A 23,243-nucleotide genomic window follows, 5' to 3' on the forward strand; every position below is an offset into this window, starting at 1 on the left:
GCAATGAATAATAATATCATCATATGGCTAAAACCTATAATTACCAAAATAATTGGATTAAAATATGAGTCCCTTTAAAGAAAATAACAATAATAGTATTAATTCAAATCTATAATAAAAAATATTACTGCTATTAGGTGAAAACGATAAATTAAATAATTTAACGAGAGAGTAAGAATAAATAATTTACAAATATAGATAATAAATAGAAATATTAAAAAGCAATGAATAATAATATCAACAAAAAATATACAAAAACGAAATTCAAATTTAATATTTATAAAAAGAAAATAATTAAGTATAAAATTTAATAAATATATTATAATAAAATGAAACAAAGTAATAAAAAAAAAATTAATGTATTAATATAAATATTTATATATAAATATATAATATATATATTATATATTTAAAAAATATTAAAAATAAGATTAAATGATAAAAATATATAATTTGTTAATCTAAAAGAAGAATTTAATGTATATAAATAAGAAAGGAAAAATTTTGAAGAAAAATATAATTAAATATAAAATTATTATTAATAATTATAAAAGATTTATGAAAAGTCAAGTATAAATAAGTAATAAGAATTAGAAATAAGATAATTAATTCATGAAAATTAATCTTTATAATTAATAATATAGTAAAAGACTTAAACATAATAAATTTTAATTTAATAAATGTAATAGATATAATAAGATTTAAAGTAATAATATAATGGTTAGATTTAATAAGAAAATTAAAAATTCTCATTTAAACAATAAAATTAAAAAAATAATGAGTTAATTTATATTTAAGATGAAAGTTATTTATTTTAAGATAAATATTAATAACTAGAATAAAAATATTAAGAAATTTAAGAAAAATATTTAATAAACTAATAAAAAAATTCGGATCTTGAATAAAATTATTAAGAAATTTAATATAAAAATAAATTAATTTAAGAATAAATTATAATTCTTGAAAAAAACAATTAAGAAATATAAAAAAAATACTAAGAAATATTATTAAAAAATTAAGAAAATGAAAAAGTCTAATAAGAATTTTATTAAAAATATATTTAAATAGAATAAGATTATTAGAATTAAAAAAATGAAACTTATAGTTTATAAAAAAACCTTGAAAAATATATATAATTAGATATTATAATAAATGAATATTAAAATGAAAACGAATAAATAAATAAAGAAAAAGAATAGCTTTTATAAATAATATAAAGTTTAAATTCATAAATAAAGGAAAAATCCGATATTTTAATTGAATGTTCATAATGTAAATTATTATAAGAATAAATAAAAGAACTATAAAAAAATATTACTTTAAAAGTTAATTAATATAATATTTTAAACGAAGAATTTTAATAAAAATGCAAAAAAAATGAAATTCTTAAAAACGATTTAGAAAAAAGGAAAAACGAACTTTAAGAACTAAAAGAATTCAAATAAATTGAATAGGAATATATTAATACTGAATACTAAGAAAAATATTAATAAATTTAATTATAATATTAAAAATTAAATGAAGAATATTAAAATTTAATGCATTTATAGAAAAAATACTTGGTTGAAATTAGTAAAAAAAATAAAGAAATTATTGAAAGAAACGAAGAATTAGATCATTTAAAATAGAAAATTTAATTATGAGTATATGTTTGATATATTATTATATAAAAATTTAAATATTTATATTTATTTATAAAATGTAAATACTTATATTTATTTACTTATAAACATAATATTATCGTCTTTTTTCTATTTATTATTAAAATAAAAATACACTTTATTCTTATAAAATATTTTATTTTAAATTTTAAAAACTCGTTTTTATTTTTAATATTTTTATAATTTTATATTTATTTAATTAAGGATATTTTTTCTTTTATTTTAATATTTTTTTTATTTTTATTTTTAAATTATTTATTTTATAATTATTTTTTTATATAATTCCTTTTTTATTTTAAAAAATATATTTATATATTAATAAGTTATTTTAAAATTAATATTTCTTTAAAAAAAAATCATTATTTTATTTTATACAAATATATTTAATATTTTTTCAAATAATTTGTTTTATAATCCAAAAAGTATTTATATTAATTTTACCCTTATCAACTCCAATAATTTTTTAAGTTTATTTCTATATACCTTTTCTATTAGTAATTGCAACTAATTTCCCAGTTTAAACATGTTCTAATTAAATAATTGAATTTGTCCTCAAAACTTAATCATCATTTAATATATTAACATTCCAAAAAAATGATAATTTATCACAAAATTTATTCTAAATACACTAACAACATATTTACTTAACTTAACTGCAAATTTTAAGTTATTTTTTCGTTAAAAAATGTGTCAATACAACTTCATTTCCCCCCAAAAAAAATTCGGTTTATTTTTTTGTATTAATTTAACTATTATTATTGTTACTAATAATACTACTTTAGACTGATTTAAATTCATCATTATATAAAAAATTAGTGTCTTCCTAAAAAAAATCTTCTTTTTTCTATATAATCCATACGTCATAGTCTTTATTATAGAAATTCGAACTTTTATTGGCTTAAAAAGCTGAAACTTCTTATAATTTAGAGCCAGTCTCATATTTTATATAATGTGAGTGTAGATTAGATTAATAAACAAAATTTTAAACGATTATTAATTGTTAGTTTTTATTAAATTTCCTAAAGGATTTTTCTTAAAATACTTATCTATTAATTTCTATGATTGAGATTTTTCTAAACTAATAATTTAATTTTATCCTTTTACTTGAGAATATAATAATTATTAAGAAATCATACTCTGGCGGCTATTATTGAATATTTCGTCATCTTACTCTTCGTCTATTTTTATTTATTTATATCGGTATAATAGTTAATCTAATTTTTGAATGTTTTATTAAGTTCGAATTTCTTCAATTATTTAAGGGTCGCAGTCGATTTCATAATTATTGTTTTTATGAATTACATATTATAAACATAAATTATTTCCCATTTTTATTTTATTATAATTAAAATATAAATTAAAACTAAAAAAATTAATAAACTTGTAAAGAAATAAAAATATATATAGAGATATTTCAAATAACATAATTTTTTTAAATATTAATAATATTATTTTTATTTAAATATTATTTTTAAAAGGTATTTTTTTTATATAATATAAAAATATTAAAATTTTTGTTAAAATTCTAATAAAAATAATATAAATATATTATATAAATACTATAATATGTATTATAAAAAATTAATAGAAAATATAAAATGATTGTAAAAAATATATAAATTAATATATTAAAATATATACATATATAAATATATATAATTATATATTTATATATAATTGAATATATTTATATACGTATAATCTTTTTAATAATTTATTATTTAATGATTAAATTTATATAATAATTCATTTTTTATTTTATTTTTATTTATGTAGCTTTTTATTAAAAAAGAAATAAAAAAAAAAAAAAAAACAGGAAAAAAATAATTTTTTATCACATATATATAATAAATAATTTTATTTAATTTTAGAAAATATAAAAAAAAATTAAATGGATAATTTAAATGTATAATAAGGTGAAGAATTAATGAAAAAAGGAGACTCTAAATTAAAAGGCAAAATAAAAACATAATAATATAATAATTAAAATAAATTAAAAATATTAAGGTGGTTTTTTAAGTGGAATATTTTCTAATAAATCAGAAAGAGCAGAATAAGCATTAGAATATTACAAATCTGCAGCAGTTAAATTTAAACTTGCAAAAAGCTGTATATTAATTAATTTTTTATAAATAAACATTATATTTATAATATCAAGGGGATGATGCAGCTGAAGCATATATTAGATGTGCAAAATGTGAATAGGCTGGAGATGGAGGCAATGCAGGCGAATATTATGTAGAGGCAGCTAATATGAAAAAGAAGAATAATACTTCTGGTAAATAATATATATATATATATATATATTATTTTAGGGAAAAATATAATTTTTTTTTTTTTTAGAAGCTATAAAATATTTTGAAGAAGCAATTTAATTTTTTTGTAAAGAAAATAGATTTGGATATGTATATTTTTAAATAATAATAAATATATATATATATATATATTATACTTTATCATTTTTTTTTTAATTAATAGGCAGCAAAACTAAAAAAATAAATAGCTGAAATATTCGAGTAAGATTTAGAAACAGATTTAGCCATTAAAGCTTATGAAGAATCAGCCGATTTATTTTTTGCCGAAAATGATTAATCTTCAGATTATTATAATTCAAAAATAAAAGTTGCTGATTTAATGACAAGTAAAACTGATTAATAAGTTAATTATATAGAGGCTATCAAAGTAAAAAAATAAAATATATATATATATATATATGTATATATATATATATTTATTTACATTTTTTATTAAAATGTAGATATATGAATAAGTTGGATATAAATATTGTGAAAATAAACTTTTATAAGGAACTGCAAAAAATATTTTCTTTAAAGCCGCATTACTTTATTTATGCAATGATGTATATATATTCTTTATTTATTAAATTTAAATTAATTTTAATAGGATTCTGTAGGTTGTGGAATTGCTTTAGAAAAATTTATGGACTCTTGCCCTCCATTTAATAATACTAGGTAGTCTAAGTTTTTATAAGAATTAATAAAATGTTTTGATGAAAAAAATATGGAAGATTTTTCTACTTAATGTTATGAGTTTAATCAAATAATTCCACTTGATAAATGGTAAGTTAGTGTTCTTAATAAAATTAAAGAAAAAATGAAATCAGGAGAATAAGTTGGAGTAGAAGGAGATGGAGGAATTCTTTGATATAAAATATTACATATATGTTTTTTATTATATTTAAATAAAAATTATATATAAGTATTATTTTTACTTATTATTAATAATAATAATAATATTAATATTAAAACTTTTTTATATATCTTATTTTTAAATTAATGTTTTAGTTTTTTTTATACAATATATATAAATATATTAATTTTTTTTTTTTTAATTTATGTTTTTATAAATAAAGTTATATAAAAAATTCAAATTAAATATTATTTTAGTTTATATTTTTATATTAAGCCTTTTTTATATTAAGTTTATTATATTTTGTATTTTTTTTATAAAAAATAAAATAATTAAATTTTAAAATATACACATTAAAAAAAAATATATATATTAAATCAAGTCCCATTAGACTATCCCCATTTAATTTTCATCTTTTCCAAAAACTAAACTATAAATTCCATACTAACTTATTCATTCTAACTACTTTTAAATATTAATTCCACATTTTACCTGTATTTCTTTAAATATTAATCACATAAATTCTTTTTACTTGCACTATGATATTAAAAAAACTTAACTCCAGCCATATTAGCTGCCAAAACCTAAATATAAAACATCATTTCTAGATTATTTCCAAAAGCCCCACATCCCCAATTTCCAGTATGTATACAGCACTATTTACCTTCTAAATTAGAAAACTCGACAGCTTTGTAAAAAGCTTTATATGCAGTCAAAAGCATAAAATAAATTTATTATTTGGTATATACACCTTTCTAATAAGCTAAAGAAGCCATCGAAATAATATTGGTTATATGTTATTTCTATTAATCGAATAAAACTAGATTTTATTTTATTTCATTAATATTAGATTTTGAAAAATTTCCGCCATACAAATTCAATAAAGAATTCTGCATTATAGTGCCTATTCTATGTACATCTAAAATTAATATAGGAGTAGGTATATTATTTTAATAAGTTAAAGGCTTTAAATGTTAATATTATTCAAGCTTACTTTATTATAAAGCGTATTCTTTTATATGTGGTAAAATCGGATGTTCAGATACTTAAATTTCGTCTTGGGCGTATAAAGAACTGTGGTAGAATCCAAAAAGATCTGCGTCAGCAAAATTTACGTAAAATTGTTTTATTTTTTGATCGAAAACGTTATATTGAAATATTCCATTAAGTATTTTTATTTCTGAGGTTTTTTATAAATCTTCTTTTGTAAAGTACGGGTTTTAGACTGAATTTTAGATTATTCGAAAGTAGGTTATTTATTGTTCTTTTTGAGGTTCAGTTAATTAAGAAATTAAGGTGTTGTATATATATTATTTATGGGAATGTAAAGGTTGTAATTTATATTTTAGTAAATCTTTGATTTTTATTTTGAAATAATTTTATGTTTATTCGGGTATTTGATTTTATTCGGGTATTTGATTTTATTCGGCTTTTTCTATATATTCATTGTTATTATTTAATGATTCCATTTTTTTTATTATTATTAATGTATTTTTTAAATAATATAGAAAACATAAATATCAGAAATAATATCTTATTTATAAAAATTATATAAATGCTTTTTTAAGTTTTTATTAATTTTTTTATAGCAACAATAAGTACAAATAAAATTTTATTAGAAAAAAGTTATATAATTGTTAAAATAACTTTCAAAATAAAAAAAATTATCATTCCCCCTCCACCCTTAATATAGGAATAATTTACAAAAGTATAATTAATTTAAAAAAAAAATAAAAAATATTGAAAATTGCAATATAAAATAATAATAAAAAAAAATATAATATATATGATGTTCATATGGTTTTTTTTTTTTTTTTTTTTTTTTTTTTTTTTAAAAAAAAACTCATTCTAAAAAAAAAAATTCCGTAATCCATTTTTTTTTTTGCTCCTTTTTTTTATTTATTTTGGTTTTTATAAAAAATTACAAAAAAAAATATAAAAAAAAATATGAACAATAAATATAACAATTTAACAAAAAAAAATCAATTTATTAATAGAGGAAATTGTTATTTAGCTTTCTAGTATAAATTAGGATTTTAAATACGCAAAATATCAGAAACAGTTTATTAGAGTGAATTTTTTAGTTTTGTATCTGCTTATTTTTATAATAGTAAAAATAATGCATTTTACTAATTAAACTACGCTGCTTTCATTAAAGGAGTTTCATTTCCCTTTTTTTAATTAATATAAATAAAAAAAAGAACATATTTTTTTATTACAATTGTTAATGCATTTATATTTGCACCTTTCTATAATAATATATTTATGCAATCCATATTTCCACTCATAGATGCATAATGAAGAGGTGTTCTTGAGTTCTTTATATATTTAATTATATATGAAAATTATTATTTTTTTACAAGGTCTTTTATGTCAATAATTGGATTTTGTTAAACTAATCCTTAAATAATGTTAGATCTACCAAATTAAGAATTTATATGTAATAAAGTTATTTTCAAATAAGGATTAACAAAAGTGTTAATATCATATGTAGGAAACTTTGTATATAATTCATTAATTAATTAAGCTACACTTTATTCTGTTATAGAGTCTTTACTTACATGTTCCCATATTCTTTTATTCAAACTCTATTGTTTTTTTTTTTTTAAATAAAAATATTAATAATAAATAGAATTCTATTTTTAGTATTATTTAAAGTATAATATAATTATTTTTTTTTATTTAAAAATCATTTTATTTTTTATATATTTAATTTATTTTTGGTGTATTTTTTTTTATGATGTTTATACTTTTAGTTAATTTTCATCCATTTTTTAGTTTATGTTTATTTTTTAGTTTAGATAATTTTTTATTTTATTTAATTTTATTTAATATGAATAAATAAAAATATACAAAAAAATATACGAAAAATTAATTTTAACAAAAAAGTATTTAAGAATAGCTTTTAATAATATATAATTCAATAAATAAAGATACGATTTTTATATATTAAAAATAATTTATATAAAAATATAAATAATAAAAAAATATATAAATAATATATATTTTGAAAAAAAGTAAGCATTATATAAAAAAAATATAAATGATTAAATAGATTTTTTTGTTAAAAAAATTAAAAATTTATTTCTATAAAAAATAAAAATAAAAAAACTAAATTTCTAATTTATATTAAAAAATTTATTTATTTTTAAAACAAAAAAAATAGATTTGTAATGTTATAAAATATATTATTTAAAAATAATTTTTTATAGGTATTAAAGATGAAATATGTATTAAAAAATATAAGTATTCATAAAAAATATATATTATATATATTTATATCATTATATATATATATATATATATATATATATATATATATATATATATTATTTTAAAGAATAACTTTAATAAGTTTAATTTTCAATATAAAAATATATTTTTATTTAATATTTCAATTTTTTTATTGTTCTTAATATTATTAGTATTAATATTAAAAAAATTATTAAAATTTATAATTATTTTATATATCTTAAAAAGAATATAAATATTAAATATACTGAAATAAAAAAAAAAAAAAATTTAATATATGACTCTAACTTTTTACATTTGATAATTTATTTTTAAAAGATATATTTTGATATTATCTTAATACAAAATTCATTAAAATTTTATTTTTTTAATTAAAAATTAAAAAAATAAAAAACTAAAAATAAAATAGATATAAATTTAAAGGAAATTCTTTTTTACATCGACATAGAAAACATTTTTATCTTTTATAAAAATTTAAATGAAAATATATATAAGAATATTTTGTCTTTTTTCTTTTTTTAGAAGATGAAATTATTTAATTTAATATTTTTATAAATTAAATAATTATCATCTTTAATAATATATAAAATTAATAGAACTAAATAAATTAACAGCTTTAAATATTCATTTGGTACATATACTTAAAAAAAAAATATAGAATCAACTCCTTATAAACAAACATATGATATTTTTTGAAAAAAAAAAAAATTAAATAAAAAATATATAATATATATAATATATATATATATATATATATATTTTTTATATTAATAACATATATATTTATTATATATATGTAAAATTTAAAATTATATTAATAAATAAAAACAAATTTTAAAAAACATAATAATAAGATTAGTTTATGATAAAATAAATTAAATAAATAATTAATAAAAATGTTTAATAAAAAACAATATTTAAAATATTAATATAAGATAAATTAAATAAGATCTTAAAATTTATAACTTAAAAATATATAAAAGAAATTAGTAAATATTAGTAATAGATATATATGTATATATAAATATATAAATTTATATATATATAAATATGATTTATAATAATAAATTTTTAAAATTTTATGACATAACTTACTAAATTTTAAGTATTATTTTTATTGTTACTTATATTTTAGAATATGTTAATAATATTGTAAAAAATATTATGAACAAAAATAAATTTAAAAAAATATTATATTTTCATAATATAAAAAAAAAAAAAAATATTGGAGTATTAAATTAGGAAATAACAAAGAATAATTTATTTTAATAAATTCAAAAAATAGAAATATATTAATATATAAATTTATACTATATAATTATATAAATATATAATATCTAAATATAAAAATATATAATATCTTTAAAAAATAATTATTTTATTTATTTTATTATTATCATTTATAAATTTTTATTGATTTTTTTATTTTTAATTATAATAAGAAAATCATTTTTTTTATTTTTTAATAAATCTTTTTTTAATTTTAAATTTTTAAGTTAAAAATAAATATAATTCAATAATAAATTATAATATAATTGTCATAAAGATTATAATATATTAAGTTTTACTGTAGGAGTTTTTAAAGGATAAAAATTATCTAATTTTACTTTTCCTATAGCTTTTATTCCTAATTTTTCGTTTTTAAACATTTTATTATTATCAAATTTATCACTTATAGTTTTTTTAGCTTTATTGTTACTAATAATGATTGCTCCCATCAAATTTAATCTTTTTAGAAGATCTGTATTTGCAAATGCTAAAGGAGTCATCCCTTAATTATTGACTAAATTAAAATTAGGATTTTAATTTAACATTAGATGAATAATCTTTTAAATTAATATATATATATATATATATATATATAAATAATAATATTTATGTATTGTTATCTATATTTTTGAATATTTGTAAATAAAAGAATACAAATATATATATATATATATATATATATATTAATAATATTACTTAAAAAATGTAATATTATATTTTATATGTATATAAATTTATTTATATATATTATTTACATTTTCATTTCCTTTTTAAAAAGCTATATGTAAAGGTGTATTTCCATCCTAACAAATTTAATTAATATTTCCTCCATTTTTTATTATCCAATCTGTAAATTCAAAATTTTCAGCCATTGTTGTATAATATAAAGGACTGTTTCTTTATTTATCAGCTACATTCATATCTTTTTTATTATAAACAAAACCTGAATTTTTAGTTGATTATATATGATTTGTCTTTGCAGATTGAAGTAATTTTTATTATTTAAGAAGTAATTATTTCCCAAATTTTGTAAATGTTTTTTCTCTATGATTTGTATTGCTTATAGATTATTTACTTGTATTTAAACTTGTGTCTTACAATTAAGAACTTTTAATATTTTAACTTTCATTTACTAATGATATTTAATCATCTTTTTATTTATCCTCATTAATAAATAGCTTTTTTATTTATTTAAATTAAAAAGCTAAATCTTTAGCAGTATTTCCTTATTTATTTACTATACTTAAATTTGGATTATAACTTAACATTAAACTAACGATCTTTTTTTATAAAAAGATAAGTTATATTATTTTTTTTAAAAAATAAAAAAAATAAGAAATACCTCTTAGTTTCCTTTTAAAACAGCTATATGCAAAGGAGTGTTTCCATTTTAACAAATTTAATTAATATCTGCACCTTTTTTTAGAAGCCATTTTGTAAAAGTAACATTTTCAGTTAATGTTGTATAATATAAAGGACTGTTATTATGTTCATCAGTTACATTTATATCCTTTTTATTATAAATAAAAAATTAGGTAGATTAGTAATTATTTAATTTCGAGTATTTTATTAAGCTTTATTATTTAACAGTTAATTATTTCGCATGTTTTTTATAAATATTTTCTTTTATTTAGATGTAGTTTATATCTTTATTTGTATTTGTTTTTTAAGACTATTATTTAGCATCATCTTAAAAATAAACACTTTTATTTAATACAATATCGTTTAAATCAATATCTTTTTTAAATGAATTTTATATGTTTTAATTTTATTATAAATTATTATTATTACTATTATTATTATTATTATTATTATTATTATTATTATTATTATTATTATTATTATTATTAATATTTTTAATATTATTATTGGTAATATTTATGATATTTATATTGTTATTATTTGTTTTATTAATATTGTTAATAATATTAATATTAGTACTATTTTCATTTATTTTTTTTAAATAATTAGGAATAATTGTTTAATATTTATTATCGTCTTATTTAATTCTTTTTGAAAATTATAAATTATTTTCCTCGTCACTACTACTGTAAATAAATTAAGAAAAATCAGAATCACTCTATAATTTTTACGATAAATCGAAATCTCTATTTATATTATTTTCATTAATTTTGTTTTACTTTTTTTATACTACTCTAAATAGGATTCTTCCTTTTATATATGAAACTAACTTTTAATAATATATAGTATATTAGTTATTATATTAATCCTATCTTAAGTTTCTTATAAATTTTCGAATTCTATATAAACGGAAAAACGATTATATTTTTAAAATTGATTATATTTGTTATTTCGATAATTCGCTATTACATTTTATTAACTTAAGTATTATATAAATAAATATACATAATTAAAAAATATTTATAATTTGTTTATACTTTAAAATCAATATTTTAATTTTATGGTTTATTAGGACCATCAGAATAATATTAAATAAAATTAGTTTTTACTTTGATTTAAGATTTATTATTAGATTATATTTTAAATTTAATAATTTTTTTAAGAATTTATTCTTTATTTATTTAAAAAAATATAAATAAATTAAAATAATGATGAATAATATAAAAATATATATATATATGAAAATAAAACTATAATATATAAAATAAAAATATATATATATATTTATAAATATATATAATATATATATATATATATTTATATTTTTTTTTATTTATATATATATACGAACATAATTATATATTACCATCTTATTAATTTTAAATGAATATTTTAGAAGGAGGATGTAGTTTATGAACTATTAAAGTTTTTTAGTCTGTATCTTAATTTTTTATTAATGATAATCTTTTTGCAAATTATTCTTAATTTCTTTGTTTTTCTTATTTTTATAGTATTTTTATTGATTATTATTATTCATCAAACTATCTTTTATTTTTCTGAATAATTATATTTTTTTTTTTATTAAATCTATAAACATTTTTACATAAAAATTATTAAAATAAGCGTCTAACAACATATTTTTTTTCAGCAATTTATCCTTTATAGAGATAAACATTTATTTATATTTTTTTTAAATTTTTTCTTCTTATTTCATTTTTTCTTTTTAAAAGTCCCTTAAATTTTATTAATTTATTATATTTTTTGTTTCTTAACATTTCATATCTAAAAATTTTTGTCTTTGATTTTTAATTAAATTTCTTGTATCTATATAATTCTTTATTATATTTTCAGCCAAATTCAATTCCAATATATTTATTCGTTCTTTATTTATTTTATTAAAGGTATCTTATATATACACCTTATCTACACAAGAATTCAATAAAGCACTTGTGTTTGCAATAAATTTGATTTCGTGATCTGATAAATAAAAACCTTGTTAATATTTATTTATTAAATCATCTCTTTATTATAGTTTATTTTCGTTTTTATGTTATAATTAAATTAATGGTTAGAATCCAAAAGAACTATATCCGAATCCTTTTATTTATGAATTATATAATTTTTTAGAAACATTTATACAAGATTAATATATTTCTTCTTTTTATTAATTCCAATTTTAAATTTCTTATTTTATTTATTAAGATTCTTCTTCTTTATATGTTTTTTAATTATAATCTTAATAGGGTTATTTAATCATTTATCTTAATGTTATTATTTAATTTTAATCCAAATCAGAATTCATATTTTTTATTATTTCTTCTTGATTTTAATACTATATAGAATAATATAAATAAATATATATATATATATATATATATATATATAAATATTTATTTATATAATTATATTTTTTACCTCATTGAATTTTTCAATAATTATTTATCTTAATTTTTTTTAAAGTATTTTATTTTAGGTTTCTTTTTTTTTTTTGAAATAAAATATTTTATATATTAGATTTTTTAATTTACTAATTTAAAACCATTTAAACATGTCATTAGAATTCTTAACTTTTTTATTTAACATTTTTTAAGCTTAATATTCTTCCTATTATATTAATTTTTCTTTTATCATTTATTTCTTGCTCCAAGCTTATATCATCATACTTATATTATTAGTCATATTATTGATTATATATTCTCTTTTTTCTTATGGACTTAAATATAAATATATATTATAAATGTATATTATATATATATATTTTTATATTATTTGAAACGTTTATAGAGAATTTAATTCAACTACAGAAATACCAAATTAATATAATATAGACTCACTTATAGGTACTGCTGAGTCTATATTTATTTTAACTCCATATAAATCGTTTATTTTTTAATTATTAAGGCTTAAAAAGTAATAGCTATAAAGTTCTTTTTATTTTATTTTTTAATAATAAAAAATAACGTATTTTTTACATTTCCAAATAATTTAAGTAAAGGGTTAACTATATTATCTTTTTGTTTTTATTTTTTACTTGTAATTTATTATTTTATAGAATTTTAAATTAACTGCCATTCAGGTGACATTACGGCCTAATCTTAAGAATTATCACTTTTTTCATCTATAGATTTAATTGATACACTTTTTTTTATTTTAGTAGGAGAAAATTTCTCCTTTTATTCTTAAGCTTAAGGAGAAATTATACTTTAAAAATTTTTATTTTTTAAAGGAGAATTTAAAAGCTTTGATTAATGTGAAGATGTGGCTGCTGTATTTTAGGTCTCAATTGAAATCATCATAGATTGCTTTTATTTATAATTTGGTTTAGGTTATAATAGTAATGTTTTCTAGCTTTTAATTTAAATACTTTTGGCTTATCGTGGGCTTGGGTTTTCTTTTAAAAGTTTTATATTATCAAAATTACATTATCTTTAATTATTTTTATTTTGAGGAGTTAGTGGATTTCGGATTAGTAAACCGGATTTTTTCTTTAGACTTATTTTAATTTTTTATGGGTCGTTTTCACAATAAGTAGTAAAAAGTTCCTCCATTTCTTATTTTGTTTAGTATTCAAATTTAGGGATTTCATGGCTTTTTAATAGTAATTTTTACCTTAGAATGAATTTTTACTAATTTATTTTAAAATCGTTGTTTTTTGATGGTAATTATAACATTTTTTTTAAAAAAAAATTAATTAATTTCTAATATTATTATTAGAAGTATTTTTTTTTTATTTTTAAATAATTTTTGTTTTTTTTTGTTTTTTTTGTTTTTTATAAAATAAATAATTTATTTTTGTTAAAAATAAAATTTAAACAAAAATTAACTAAAATAATTTTTTTTAAAAAAAAAATATTAAAGTTAAATTTTATTTTTCATTAAAAAATATATTTTAAAATAAGTAAAAAATTATTAAGTTTAAATTTGATCCTTATAATTTTATATGTATTATTATTATTTTAAAATTTATAAAGTAAATTATTTTTATGTTTAGTATATAAATTATAAATAAACCTTATTTATTTATTAGTTTTAACCTTATCAATTTATAAATAAAATAAATTAAAATTTTATAAAGTAGAATCTAAAGACATATTTTTTTATATATTTCTTTTTTAAAATAAATGAAATTAAATTGATTTACATAATTTAATAATAAATTTAAAAATTTTATTAAAAAATAGAATACTAAACAACCTATCATAAAATTGAAAATATTAAAGAAAAAAGAACATACAATAATTAAATTAAAAAAAAGACACATTAAAACTATAGACAATTACATAATAAATAAAAAATATTTTAGATATTAAGAAAAAAGAAATTTATATTTTATAAATAATATAAATACTTCTTATAATTATAACAAAAATATATAATTAATAATGATATCGGTAATTTTATTATTTTATAGATTTAAAATGTTATATAATTTTATAGAAAATATATATATATATATATAAATAAATAATTTATATATATAAATTATATATATATTTATATATATATTTATATATATATATATAATTTAATAATTTTTATATATAAAATATTCCTTTTTTTTCTTAAATAATATTTTTTTTAAAAATTCATTTAAATATAAAGTAATATATATAATACTTAATATTTTAATTATTTATAGTTTCTTTTATTCTTTAATAAAATTACATATATAAATTATTATAAAAAAACATTTTTTTATATATTTAAATTTTATAAGCATATATCTTTTTTACTTATCATACTATTTTTTTTTGACGTCTCTTTAAATACTATATTTTTTTATTACTTTTATATTAATTTATTAATAATTTTTATAAAAAACTTTATTATTTTATTAATTACTATTTAGGAAAATCGTCAAAAGCATTATATAGTATTATAGCCTAAAAATAATAATTTTATGTAATTATTGAATATTATTACTTGATTATTCAATAAAATTTGTAAATCCTTATATAATTATTTTTATAGCATAAAATTATTCAATATTTATTTATTTTCATATTAAATAATGTAAATAATTATAAAAATATAAAAATTATTATATTTTAGTCTTAAATATTAAATTAATAAATATTATTTTTGATTTTTAGTAAAAGAATTACATCATTTTTTTAAAATAAAGATATATATTTTAAATGTATATTATAGTGTTTTATAAATTTGATTTTCTTTAACCTATGTAAATTCGATTATTTTATATAATTAATATATATATTTATTTAATTAATTTTCTAAAATTTAAAATTATATTTTATATTTAAATATGTATAATATATATATATATATATATATTTTTATATATGTGTTTATCTTTTTATTTTATGAATTTAATTTTTTAATTAAATTAAATTTAAATATTTTTTTATTTTAATTTTATTTTAAAATAAATCAATAAAAAATAAACAATTTAAGCTAAAATATATATAAAATTCAAGGCAAATAATAAAATTATACAAAATAATCAATTTTTTTATTAATTATTAAATAAATAAAAGAGACAATATAAAAAGGAAGATTTAATAAAAAAAAATATACGTATATTTTATATTAATAAATAAAATAAAATAAAATATACAGCAAAAATAATAAAATAAAAAAAAATGGCCGAATATAAACAAGTAGATAAATTCATAGTAACAAACAAAATATTAGGATAAGGAGCTTTTGGTTAAGTAGTGAAAGGTTTTTATAAGGAAAATCATGCTTAATTAGTTGCTGTAAAAGTAATATAATTACAAAAAGTATCCCAGGAGGGTAATTTTATAAAACTCTTAAAGCGAGAAATAGAAATATTATAAAAAATTGATCACCCAAACATAGTAAAATTAATATATGCTACCCGGACTACTAGTAATCTATATATGTTCTTAGAATATTGTGCTGATGGAGATTTAAAATCACATTTAGAAAAACGAGGAGGTAAACTTCCTGAATCAGAAGCAGTCTAATATTTTAGATAGATATGTGAAGGTTTTAAAGAATTATATAAAAATAATATTATACATAGAGATATTAAGCCTGCTAATATTCTCTTACATAAAGGAGTGGCCCATATTACTGATTTTGGGTTTGCTAGATGCTTAGATTCTACAGGAATGAATTCTTAGTTAAAATTGACTTATTTAGGAACACCATTATATATGTCTCCATAGATTTTGGCAGAGGAAAATTTTTCGTCTAAATGTGATATTTGGTCCTTAGGGATGATGTTTTATGAATTACTGTATGGAAGAACACCTTGGACTGGGAAAACACCGTCGGAATTACTTGAAAATATAAAAAAAAAACAACTTGAATTTGCAGAAAATCCAGCAAGGTCGGATATAGTAAAAGATATGTTGAGAAAAATGCTTGTAATAAGTGATTAGGAAAGAATTAATTGGGAAGAGTTGTTTTAACATAAAATAATTAAGTTTGATAATGAAGAAGTGAAAAGAAATCTAGCAGAAATAGATAATAATGAAGGAGATTTATTATTTAAGAGTGTTGCGAGAAACGAATATTATGTTAATTAAACAAGAGTAATTGGTGTTAATAAAAAAGCTGGAGTAAAAGCCTTTTCAAATAATTATGAAGAATAAAAATAATAAAATAATAAATAAGAAGAACAATAAGCTGACATGTAAGTTAACAGAGTAATATATATAAAATATATAAATATAATCTAATAAATATAGATATATTTATATATATATTTATATATATATATATATATATAAATTTATATTATTTTATATAATTATATTTATATATATATTTTTTTATTTATTTATATGTTTTTTTATTTATTTATTTTATAACATATTTACATATATTATATTTAATAATATGTTTATTTTATAATTATATATTATTTTATTATATTTACTTTTTTATAATTTTTAGTCTGAAAAGCTTAATATTGGTGAGGTGTCTGTATTATAAAAATAGTTAAAAGAAAAAAAAGATTTAATATTAAAAATAGATTCATTTTTAACTTTTCATAGAAACTTATAAATATTTGTTAATTTTACTACCAATATGATTTTTAAATTATATAAGGATAATATACTAAAAATTCCTGAAAATATGTTTTACTAAATAATATTTTTACTATAAAAAAATTAGCTTATTGGATTCTAACATTTATTAGATATAATGACTGATAAAATACTTTAGTAAGATTTTACTTAAGAATAGTGGATAATATATAAAGAATCTAAAGATTATTAAGAAACATTGTAATTAATTTTTTAGGATATTTAATATGTAAAGCCTTTTTTTTAAGAAGTATTTGCACGAACGGAAAAACAATTAATAAATGTATAAAAAGATGAAAATATATAATAATTTTTTACAGTATTAAATCAAGAATTTAAAAATGATGAAAATTTTAATAATATTTTAATCAAACATTTAAAAGAATTCGTAGTTACAGTAATTTAGACAATTGCTAATATTAATTAAAAAAAGAAAGAAATTCTTTAATGCGTTATGTTTGTAATAATATGTTAAAATCCTTTAAATATTTTATGTTGGAAAGAAGATGATCTGATGAGCTCTGATTTCCATTAATTTTATGATCAATATGAAAATATGAGTGAAGAATAAATACTTAAATAGATTAAATAGGCTATTAATATTTGAAATTATTTTAAAATTTTTTTTTAAACAATTTTTAATATAATAATCAAAAATAAAATTTCTATAAAAATTATTGTATAATATACAATAAAATTTAAAATGAAAATGTAAAGAAAAATAATTAAATTTATAATAATATATTTATAAAAAATATATATATATTTATTAAAATAAAAAAACAAAATAAAAAAATATATATAAATTATATATATATATGTATATTTATATATATATATATATATATATATATATATATTTATAATAGATAATAATTTATAAATATCTTTTAAATTTAAAAAAAAAAATATTAATATTTTTAATTAATAATAAAATTAAATATCAATATATATATATATAAATAAAATAAATAGAAAAATACTAATATATATATATATTTTTATGGCCGTTATTTTAGAAACATCAATAGGAGATTTAACAATAGATTTGTATACAGAAGATGCACCATTAGCAAGTAAAAATTTCATAAAACTATGCAAAAGAAAGCATTATAATAATGCTTTATTTTACGATATATAAAAGAACTATTTAACGTAAATAAAAACGAAAAATCCTACCACTATATATGGGTAAGATACGTGTTTTAAAGATGAAATTAGCCCTAATTTAAAACATGATCGAATCGGCGTAGTTTCTACAAGCAACCAATTTAAAAATTAAAATAATTCTGAATTTTTTATAACCTTAAGTGAGCAAAAGCTAAAGCATTTAGACGGAAAACATAGTATTTTCGGATAAATTTCCGAAGGATTTGAAATCTTATAAAAATTTAATTAAAATATAATAGTAGATGAGTAAAATAAACCATATATAAATATAAGAATTTTACACACCATAATATTAGATGATCCTTTTTTAAATGAAAATAATTAAGATGAAGAATTTTTGTAGTCTTCACCAGGAATAATAATGAAAAGTGAGAATAATAGGTTGGAATATCACCAGAAAGATGAAATGATGAAAAAATTGAATAAAAGTGAAGAAGAAATAATCGAAGAAGCGAAATAATAAATCGCAAAAGTTAGAGAAATTAAGCTTTAAATGCTTGGAGATATCCCAGATGCAGATATGAAACCGCCAGATAATATTCTTTTTATATGCCAGTTAAATTAGGTGACTTAGGAGAGAGATTTAGAGTTGATTTTCTCTAGGTTTGGGGCAATTAAAAGCTGCGAAATCGTGCGAGATTGGAAAACTGGGGAGAGCTTGTAGTATGGCTTCATTGAATTTGAAACTGAGAAGGCATGTTAGGAAGCGTTTTTTAAAATGAAGGGAGCACTGGTAGATGAGAGGAGAATTCATGTCGATTTCTGCTAGAGTTTGTAGAAATTCAAGATGTAAAAAATAGGAAAAAGGGGAGTAAAAGGTGAAGGAATGTTAATTGGAGGATTAGCAGATTAATTAGAGCTTAAAAAGTAATTTTAAAAGAAGGATATAGAGAAGAATTATTAAATGGTCTTTGATGAAGATAATAAATGGAAGAAAAATTAAAATTCGGAAAATTTTTAAAGCAGAAAAGAAAAATTGGAGGAAATTTAAAAAAAATATAAAGGAGAAAGAAAAGTTTATTAAGATGATAATAATAAATAAGTAAATAAACATTAGGATTAATTAAAAAACAATACTTAATAATAAAATGATTATGATTATAAAAATAAAGAAAAAAGAAGTGAAAAAAAAAGTATAATAGATTAATAAACAGATGATGATAATAAATATTATCGCAATAATTAATATAGAGATTAAGATAGTGAATAAAGATATTATAATAATAAATAAAAAGATAATATTAATTATAGAGATGATAGTAATTATAGAGATAATAAAAAAAGAGATAAAAGTAGAAAAAGAGATAAAAGTAAAAATAGAAATAGTAGTATTAGTTAAAAAAAAAATAGGAGGAGTAGAAGTGTAAAAAAACATGAGAATAAAAAAAATAGGAGCAGAAGTGTAAAAAAAACATGAAAGTAAAAAAAATAGGAGTAAAAGTAATCATAATAATAAAAAAAAATATTGAACTAAAAATATAATTATTAAATTTTTTATAAAAATAAATAAACAAACATTAATTTTTATTTTTTATTTTCAATTTTTAGGACATTATCCATATTTTTCAATATAAGCATTATATTTTTTCTTCATTTAACTTTCAGTCCACATAAAAGTGTTAACTTTATGATCTATATAGGCTTTTTGAAAATTAGTTTTATATTTTTTATAAATCTTTTCTATTGCCCACTCTTCATCAATAGTTATTTATCCTTATTTTTATTTAGTGTATTATTCGTCAGGGAGCTTATTATTTTCAAGGATTTTTTTTATATCAGATAAGTCTATTTCTTCATCTATTTCTATAAATTATTCTTATAAAGGATTTAGTTTTCCGGCTTTTTTTTACTTCAATAACATATTTTGGTCAAGCATTTAGGATATTTTTTAGTTTATATTTGTATAAATGCCAAGCTTTGTGAAATTTTCTTGTTAAGATTTCGATGGGTCCCAACCTTTGTCATTATATACTTAAGTTTTATTTCTTAATTTTTAGATTTTCTTTTTCGCAGATTTTATGTGGGTGGATTTATTTGATAATCTTCTTATAGCCTTTCTTTTCATGTTTATTTTTTTTATTGTAAGTAAATATTATTTTTATATCTATTTAATATTATATTTATTTTAAAAAAAAATATATATATTTTTAGAAAATAAATATATAATAAAATACATAATAATAAATATGATATATAAAAAAATTAATGTAAATGTAGAAAATATATTAATATTAAAAATATGTAATTTATAAATATTATATATATATCTTTATTTCGAATAATATATATAAATATTTAGAATACATATTTATTATTATTATTTTTAAGTATATAATAATTTATTCCATTTTTTTAATCTATAAAAACATAATTTAATATTTTTTATTTTATATGAAAAACTATTTATTATATAAAACATTTTTTTAAAAATATAAAAAAATTACATATTTTAATATATATAAAAAATAATCATGCATTAATAAATAATCTTTCACATTTATCTTTTATTTTTCTAATTTTATCATTTTAATTTGAATTTAAATTTTTAATTAAAGCTATAGCAATAACATTTCTACTACTTCCACAGGCTCTTCCTAAATCTTTTTTTGAAGGAACAAATACATAAGGAACATTTTTATCTTCACATAATAAAGGTAAATGTAGTAAAATTTCTAAAGGTGTAGCATCTGAAGCCATTATTATCAATTCAGCTAAACCTCTATTTAAGGCTTTAGTGGATTCATTTGCCCCTTTTTTAATCTTTTTTTTTAAAAAAATTATATTTTAATTTTATATTTATTTTATAAAATACTTGCTTTAATGAAGAACAATTTGTAACCAATTATATTAATTCTTTTTGCAAAACATCGTCAGCTAATGGAGTTGCTCTTTCGACCTTTTTTAATTTTTTTTTAGTGAATTTTTATAGGCTTTTTATAAGGTATTTATTTTACCATTTTTATTTTATTTTTGATTGTTTTTTTTTTTATTTATTTTATTTTTATTATTTTTAATCTATATATAAATTTAACTTTGTTTTTTTTTTATTTTATTTTGAATATATAAAAATATAATGTATGTAGCCTTTTTTTTAATCCTTTTATATTTTTTTTAATAAATTAAATATAATAATATAATTTTTTTAAAAGTATAAAAAGTAAAATATTAGATTTTTTAGAATTTTTAAAAATTCTAATAAAAATATAAAATTTAAAACAAATATTTATTTTATAGAAATATTAATTATTAAAAATAAAAATATATATATATATATATATATATATATAATTTTTTTTTTTTATATATATATATATACATATTAATATATTTATTTTTTTTCTTATTTATAATCAAATAATATATATTATAATTTAGTATAAAAAAAATATATTATACGAATATTTTATTCCTTTATTAATATTATATTTTTTATTATTTATTTTTATAATTTTCTTATGTTATTTATTTAATAATCTATAAAAGAAAAAAAAAAATAATAATCAAATTTAATTATATATTTTATTTGTTTAGATTAATTGAGTTTTTTAAAAAGCTAAGGAATAATTTAAAAATAAATATGTTTAAAATTAATATATATATATGTATATATAATTATTAAAAAAATATATTTATTATACAACATTAATTAAATATAAAATTATAATTTCATTTTTAAAAATCTGGATTTTTAACATCGAAAACACCTAAAATCAAGTCCTTTAAATTATTTATTTTTATAAAATTAATATAATTATTTTATATATATTTATATAAATAATTTAATATTTTATTTATTTTATATAGTTTACAAGTTCTATTTCTTTATATTTTTTTATTTTTTTTTAGTTTTTTTTTATTCTTTTCTTCAGAACTTGATAATTCATATTAATTCCTATCATCTATTTTTAATTATTCTTATCTATTTTAATTTTGTAATAGATTTTCTGTATCTTTTTTAAATTCTGGTAGAAAATTTTATAACTTTTAAATTACTTATTATTTTATTGAAAAAAAATAAAAATAAAAATAAAAATTATATTATATAAATATTTACGATTCGAAGATTTAATACTCTTAAAATCAGGCTTTTATTTTGGATTTTTATTATCTAAGAATTTCTATATTACGAATTAATTAACATTTTCATGTTTTTTTTCACTAAAAATATTATCAAAGTAATCTTTTTCTAATCTTAGTAAGTCTTTATTTGATTTTTTTACTTTTTCTTAATCTTCTTTAATTTTTTCTTAATTATTTACATCTTATTTTTGATCATTTTAATTTAAAGATAAATCGTTATTTTCGTCTAATTCTTATATAAGTATTTTCTTTATCATTTATAGTATTACTTTTTTAT

General features: G+C 15.4%; 4 protein-coding genes across 4 annotated transcripts, besides 63 other annotated features; 2 read left to right on the forward strand and 2 right to left on the reverse strand. All coding sequences in view use genetic code 6, as the record gives it.

Moving 5' to 3' along the window:
* The first annotated feature begins 365 nt into the window (after window positions 1–365).
* Window positions 366–409: a microsatellite.
* A 371-nt stretch (window positions 410–780) lies between these two features.
* Window positions 781–821: a microsatellite.
* Window positions 786–828: a microsatellite.
* Window positions 829–837: 9 nt separating this feature from the next.
* Window positions 838–930: a microsatellite.
* Window positions 920–954: a microsatellite.
* A 9-nt stretch (window positions 955–963) lies between these two features.
* Window positions 964–1,023: a microsatellite.
* A 631-nt stretch (window positions 1,024–1,654) lies between these two features.
* Window positions 1,655–1,722: a microsatellite.
* Window positions 1,723–1,820: 98 nt separating this feature from the next.
* Window positions 1,821–1,862: a microsatellite.
* Window positions 1,821–1,904: a microsatellite.
* Window positions 1,877–1,935: a microsatellite.
* Window positions 1,888–1,940: a microsatellite.
* Window positions 1,911–1,955: a microsatellite.
* A 71-nt stretch (window positions 1,956–2,026) lies between these two features.
* Window positions 2,027–2,066: a microsatellite.
* Window positions 2,067–3,270: 1,204 nt separating this feature from the next.
* Window positions 3,271–3,340: a microsatellite.
* Window positions 3,273–3,355: a microsatellite.
* Window positions 3,303–3,355: a microsatellite.
* Window positions 3,356–3,552: 197 nt separating this feature from the next.
* On the forward strand, window positions 3,553–4,826 carry IMG5_014780 (hypothetical protein; the record flags this gene model as incomplete). Its single annotated transcript, XM_004039612.1, has 7 exons — window positions 3,553–3,577; window positions 3,705–3,770; window positions 3,820–3,939; window positions 4,005–4,066; window positions 4,140–4,343; window positions 4,420–4,521; window positions 4,566–4,826. 7 exons carry the CDS (start codon window positions 3,553–3,555, stop codon window positions 4,824–4,826), a joined length of 840 nt encoding a protein of 279 aa, XP_004039660.1.
* Window positions 4,357–4,392: a microsatellite.
* Window positions 4,827–6,195: 1,369 nt separating the features above from the next.
* Window positions 6,196–6,240: a microsatellite.
* Window positions 6,241–6,612: 372 nt separating this feature from the next.
* Window positions 6,613–6,644: a microsatellite.
* An 82-nt stretch (window positions 6,645–6,726) lies between these two features.
* Window positions 6,727–6,775: a microsatellite.
* Window positions 6,776–7,580: 805 nt separating this feature from the next.
* Window positions 7,581–7,637: a microsatellite.
* Window positions 7,638–7,754: 117 nt separating this feature from the next.
* Window positions 7,755–7,817: a microsatellite.
* A 253-nt stretch (window positions 7,818–8,070) lies between these two features.
* Window positions 8,071–8,141: a microsatellite.
* Window positions 8,142–8,782: 641 nt separating this feature from the next.
* Window positions 8,783–8,859: a microsatellite.
* A 220-nt stretch (window positions 8,860–9,079) lies between these two features.
* Window positions 9,080–9,115: a microsatellite.
* Window positions 9,087–9,137: a microsatellite.
* Window positions 9,138–9,348: 211 nt separating this feature from the next.
* Window positions 9,349–9,420: a microsatellite.
* Window positions 9,350–9,423: a microsatellite.
* Window positions 9,352–9,420: a microsatellite.
* Window positions 9,388–9,433: a microsatellite.
* Window positions 9,434–9,439: 6 nt separating this feature from the next.
* Window positions 9,440–9,501: a microsatellite.
* Window positions 9,502–9,900: 399 nt separating this feature from the next.
* Window positions 9,901–9,927: a microsatellite.
* Window positions 9,928–9,988: 61 nt separating this feature from the next.
* Window positions 9,989–10,016: a microsatellite.
* Window positions 10,017–11,109: 1,093 nt separating this feature from the next.
* Window positions 11,110–11,202: a microsatellite.
* Window positions 11,124–11,220: a microsatellite.
* Window positions 11,124–11,269: a microsatellite.
* A 695-nt stretch (window positions 11,270–11,964) lies between these two features.
* Window positions 11,965–12,040: a microsatellite.
* Window positions 12,041–13,038: 998 nt separating this feature from the next.
* Window positions 13,039–13,095: a microsatellite.
* A 318-nt stretch (window positions 13,096–13,413) lies between these two features.
* Window positions 13,414–13,453: a microsatellite.
* A 982-nt stretch (window positions 13,454–14,435) lies between these two features.
* Window positions 14,436–14,466: a microsatellite.
* A 666-nt stretch (window positions 14,467–15,132) lies between these two features.
* Window positions 15,133–15,214: a microsatellite.
* Window positions 15,135–15,217: a microsatellite.
* Window positions 15,145–15,187: a microsatellite.
* A 1,173-nt stretch (window positions 15,218–16,390) lies between the features above and the next one.
* On the forward strand, window positions 16,391–19,843 carry IMG5_014790 (protein kinase domain protein). The gene is made up of 5 exons (XM_004039613.1): window positions 16,391–17,332; window positions 17,583–17,612; window positions 17,805–17,917; window positions 18,692–19,132; window positions 19,183–19,843. Exons 1-5 carry the CDS (start codon window positions 16,559–16,561, stop codon window positions 19,184–19,186), a joined length of 1,362 nt encoding a protein of 453 aa, XP_004039661.1. The 5' UTR covers window positions 16,391–16,558; the 3' UTR covers window positions 19,187–19,843.
* Window positions 17,336–17,454: a microsatellite.
* Window positions 17,370–17,564: a microsatellite.
* Window positions 17,375–17,564: a microsatellite.
* Window positions 17,417–17,492: a microsatellite.
* Window positions 17,507–17,556: a microsatellite.
* Window positions 17,530–17,581: a microsatellite.
* Window positions 18,488–18,512: a microsatellite.
* Window positions 18,512–18,581: a microsatellite.
* A 276-nt stretch (window positions 19,844–20,119) lies between the features above and the next one.
* Window positions 20,120–20,163: a microsatellite.
* Window positions 20,164–20,203: a microsatellite.
* A 22-nt stretch (window positions 20,204–20,225) lies between these two features.
* Window positions 20,226–20,321: a microsatellite.
* A 102-nt stretch (window positions 20,322–20,423) lies between these two features.
* On the reverse strand, window positions 20,424–20,762 carry IMG5_014800 (hypothetical protein; the record flags this gene model as incomplete). Its single annotated transcript, XM_004039614.1, has 1 exon — window positions 20,424–20,762. The coding sequence occupies one exon, from the start codon at window positions 20,760–20,762 to the stop codon at window positions 20,424–20,426; it is 339 nt and encodes a 112-aa protein (XP_004039662.1).
* A 275-nt stretch (window positions 20,763–21,037) lies between these two features.
* Window positions 21,038–21,089: a microsatellite.
* A 266-nt stretch (window positions 21,090–21,355) lies between these two features.
* On the reverse strand, window positions 21,356–21,782 carry IMG5_014810 (hypothetical protein; the record flags this gene model as incomplete). Its single annotated transcript, XM_004039615.1, has 2 exons — window positions 21,356–21,646; window positions 21,699–21,782. Coding segments are annotated over 2 exons (375 nt in total), but the record flags the coding sequence as incomplete, so codon positions are not given.
* A 62-nt stretch (window positions 21,783–21,844) lies between these two features.
* Window positions 21,845–21,898: a microsatellite.
* Window positions 21,849–21,898: a microsatellite.
* Window positions 21,899–22,072: 174 nt separating this feature from the next.
* Window positions 22,073–22,109: a microsatellite.
* A 35-nt stretch (window positions 22,110–22,144) lies between these two features.
* Window positions 22,145–22,173: a microsatellite.
* A 445-nt stretch (window positions 22,174–22,618) lies between these two features.
* Window positions 22,619–22,677: a microsatellite.
* Window positions 22,619–22,681: a microsatellite.
* Window positions 22,619–22,689: a microsatellite.
* Window positions 22,690–22,707: 18 nt separating this feature from the next.
* Window positions 22,708–22,749: a microsatellite.
* The last annotated feature ends 494 nt before the right edge of the window (window positions 22,750–23,243 follow it).

This window comes from Ichthyophthirius multifiliis, assembly GCF_000220395.1.
Source record: "Ichthyophthirius multifiliis unplaced genomic scaffold scaff_1120509249593, whole genome shotgun sequence".
Taxonomy (NCBI): Eukaryota; Ciliophora; class Oligohymenophorea; order Hymenostomatida; genus Ichthyophthirius; species Ichthyophthirius multifiliis.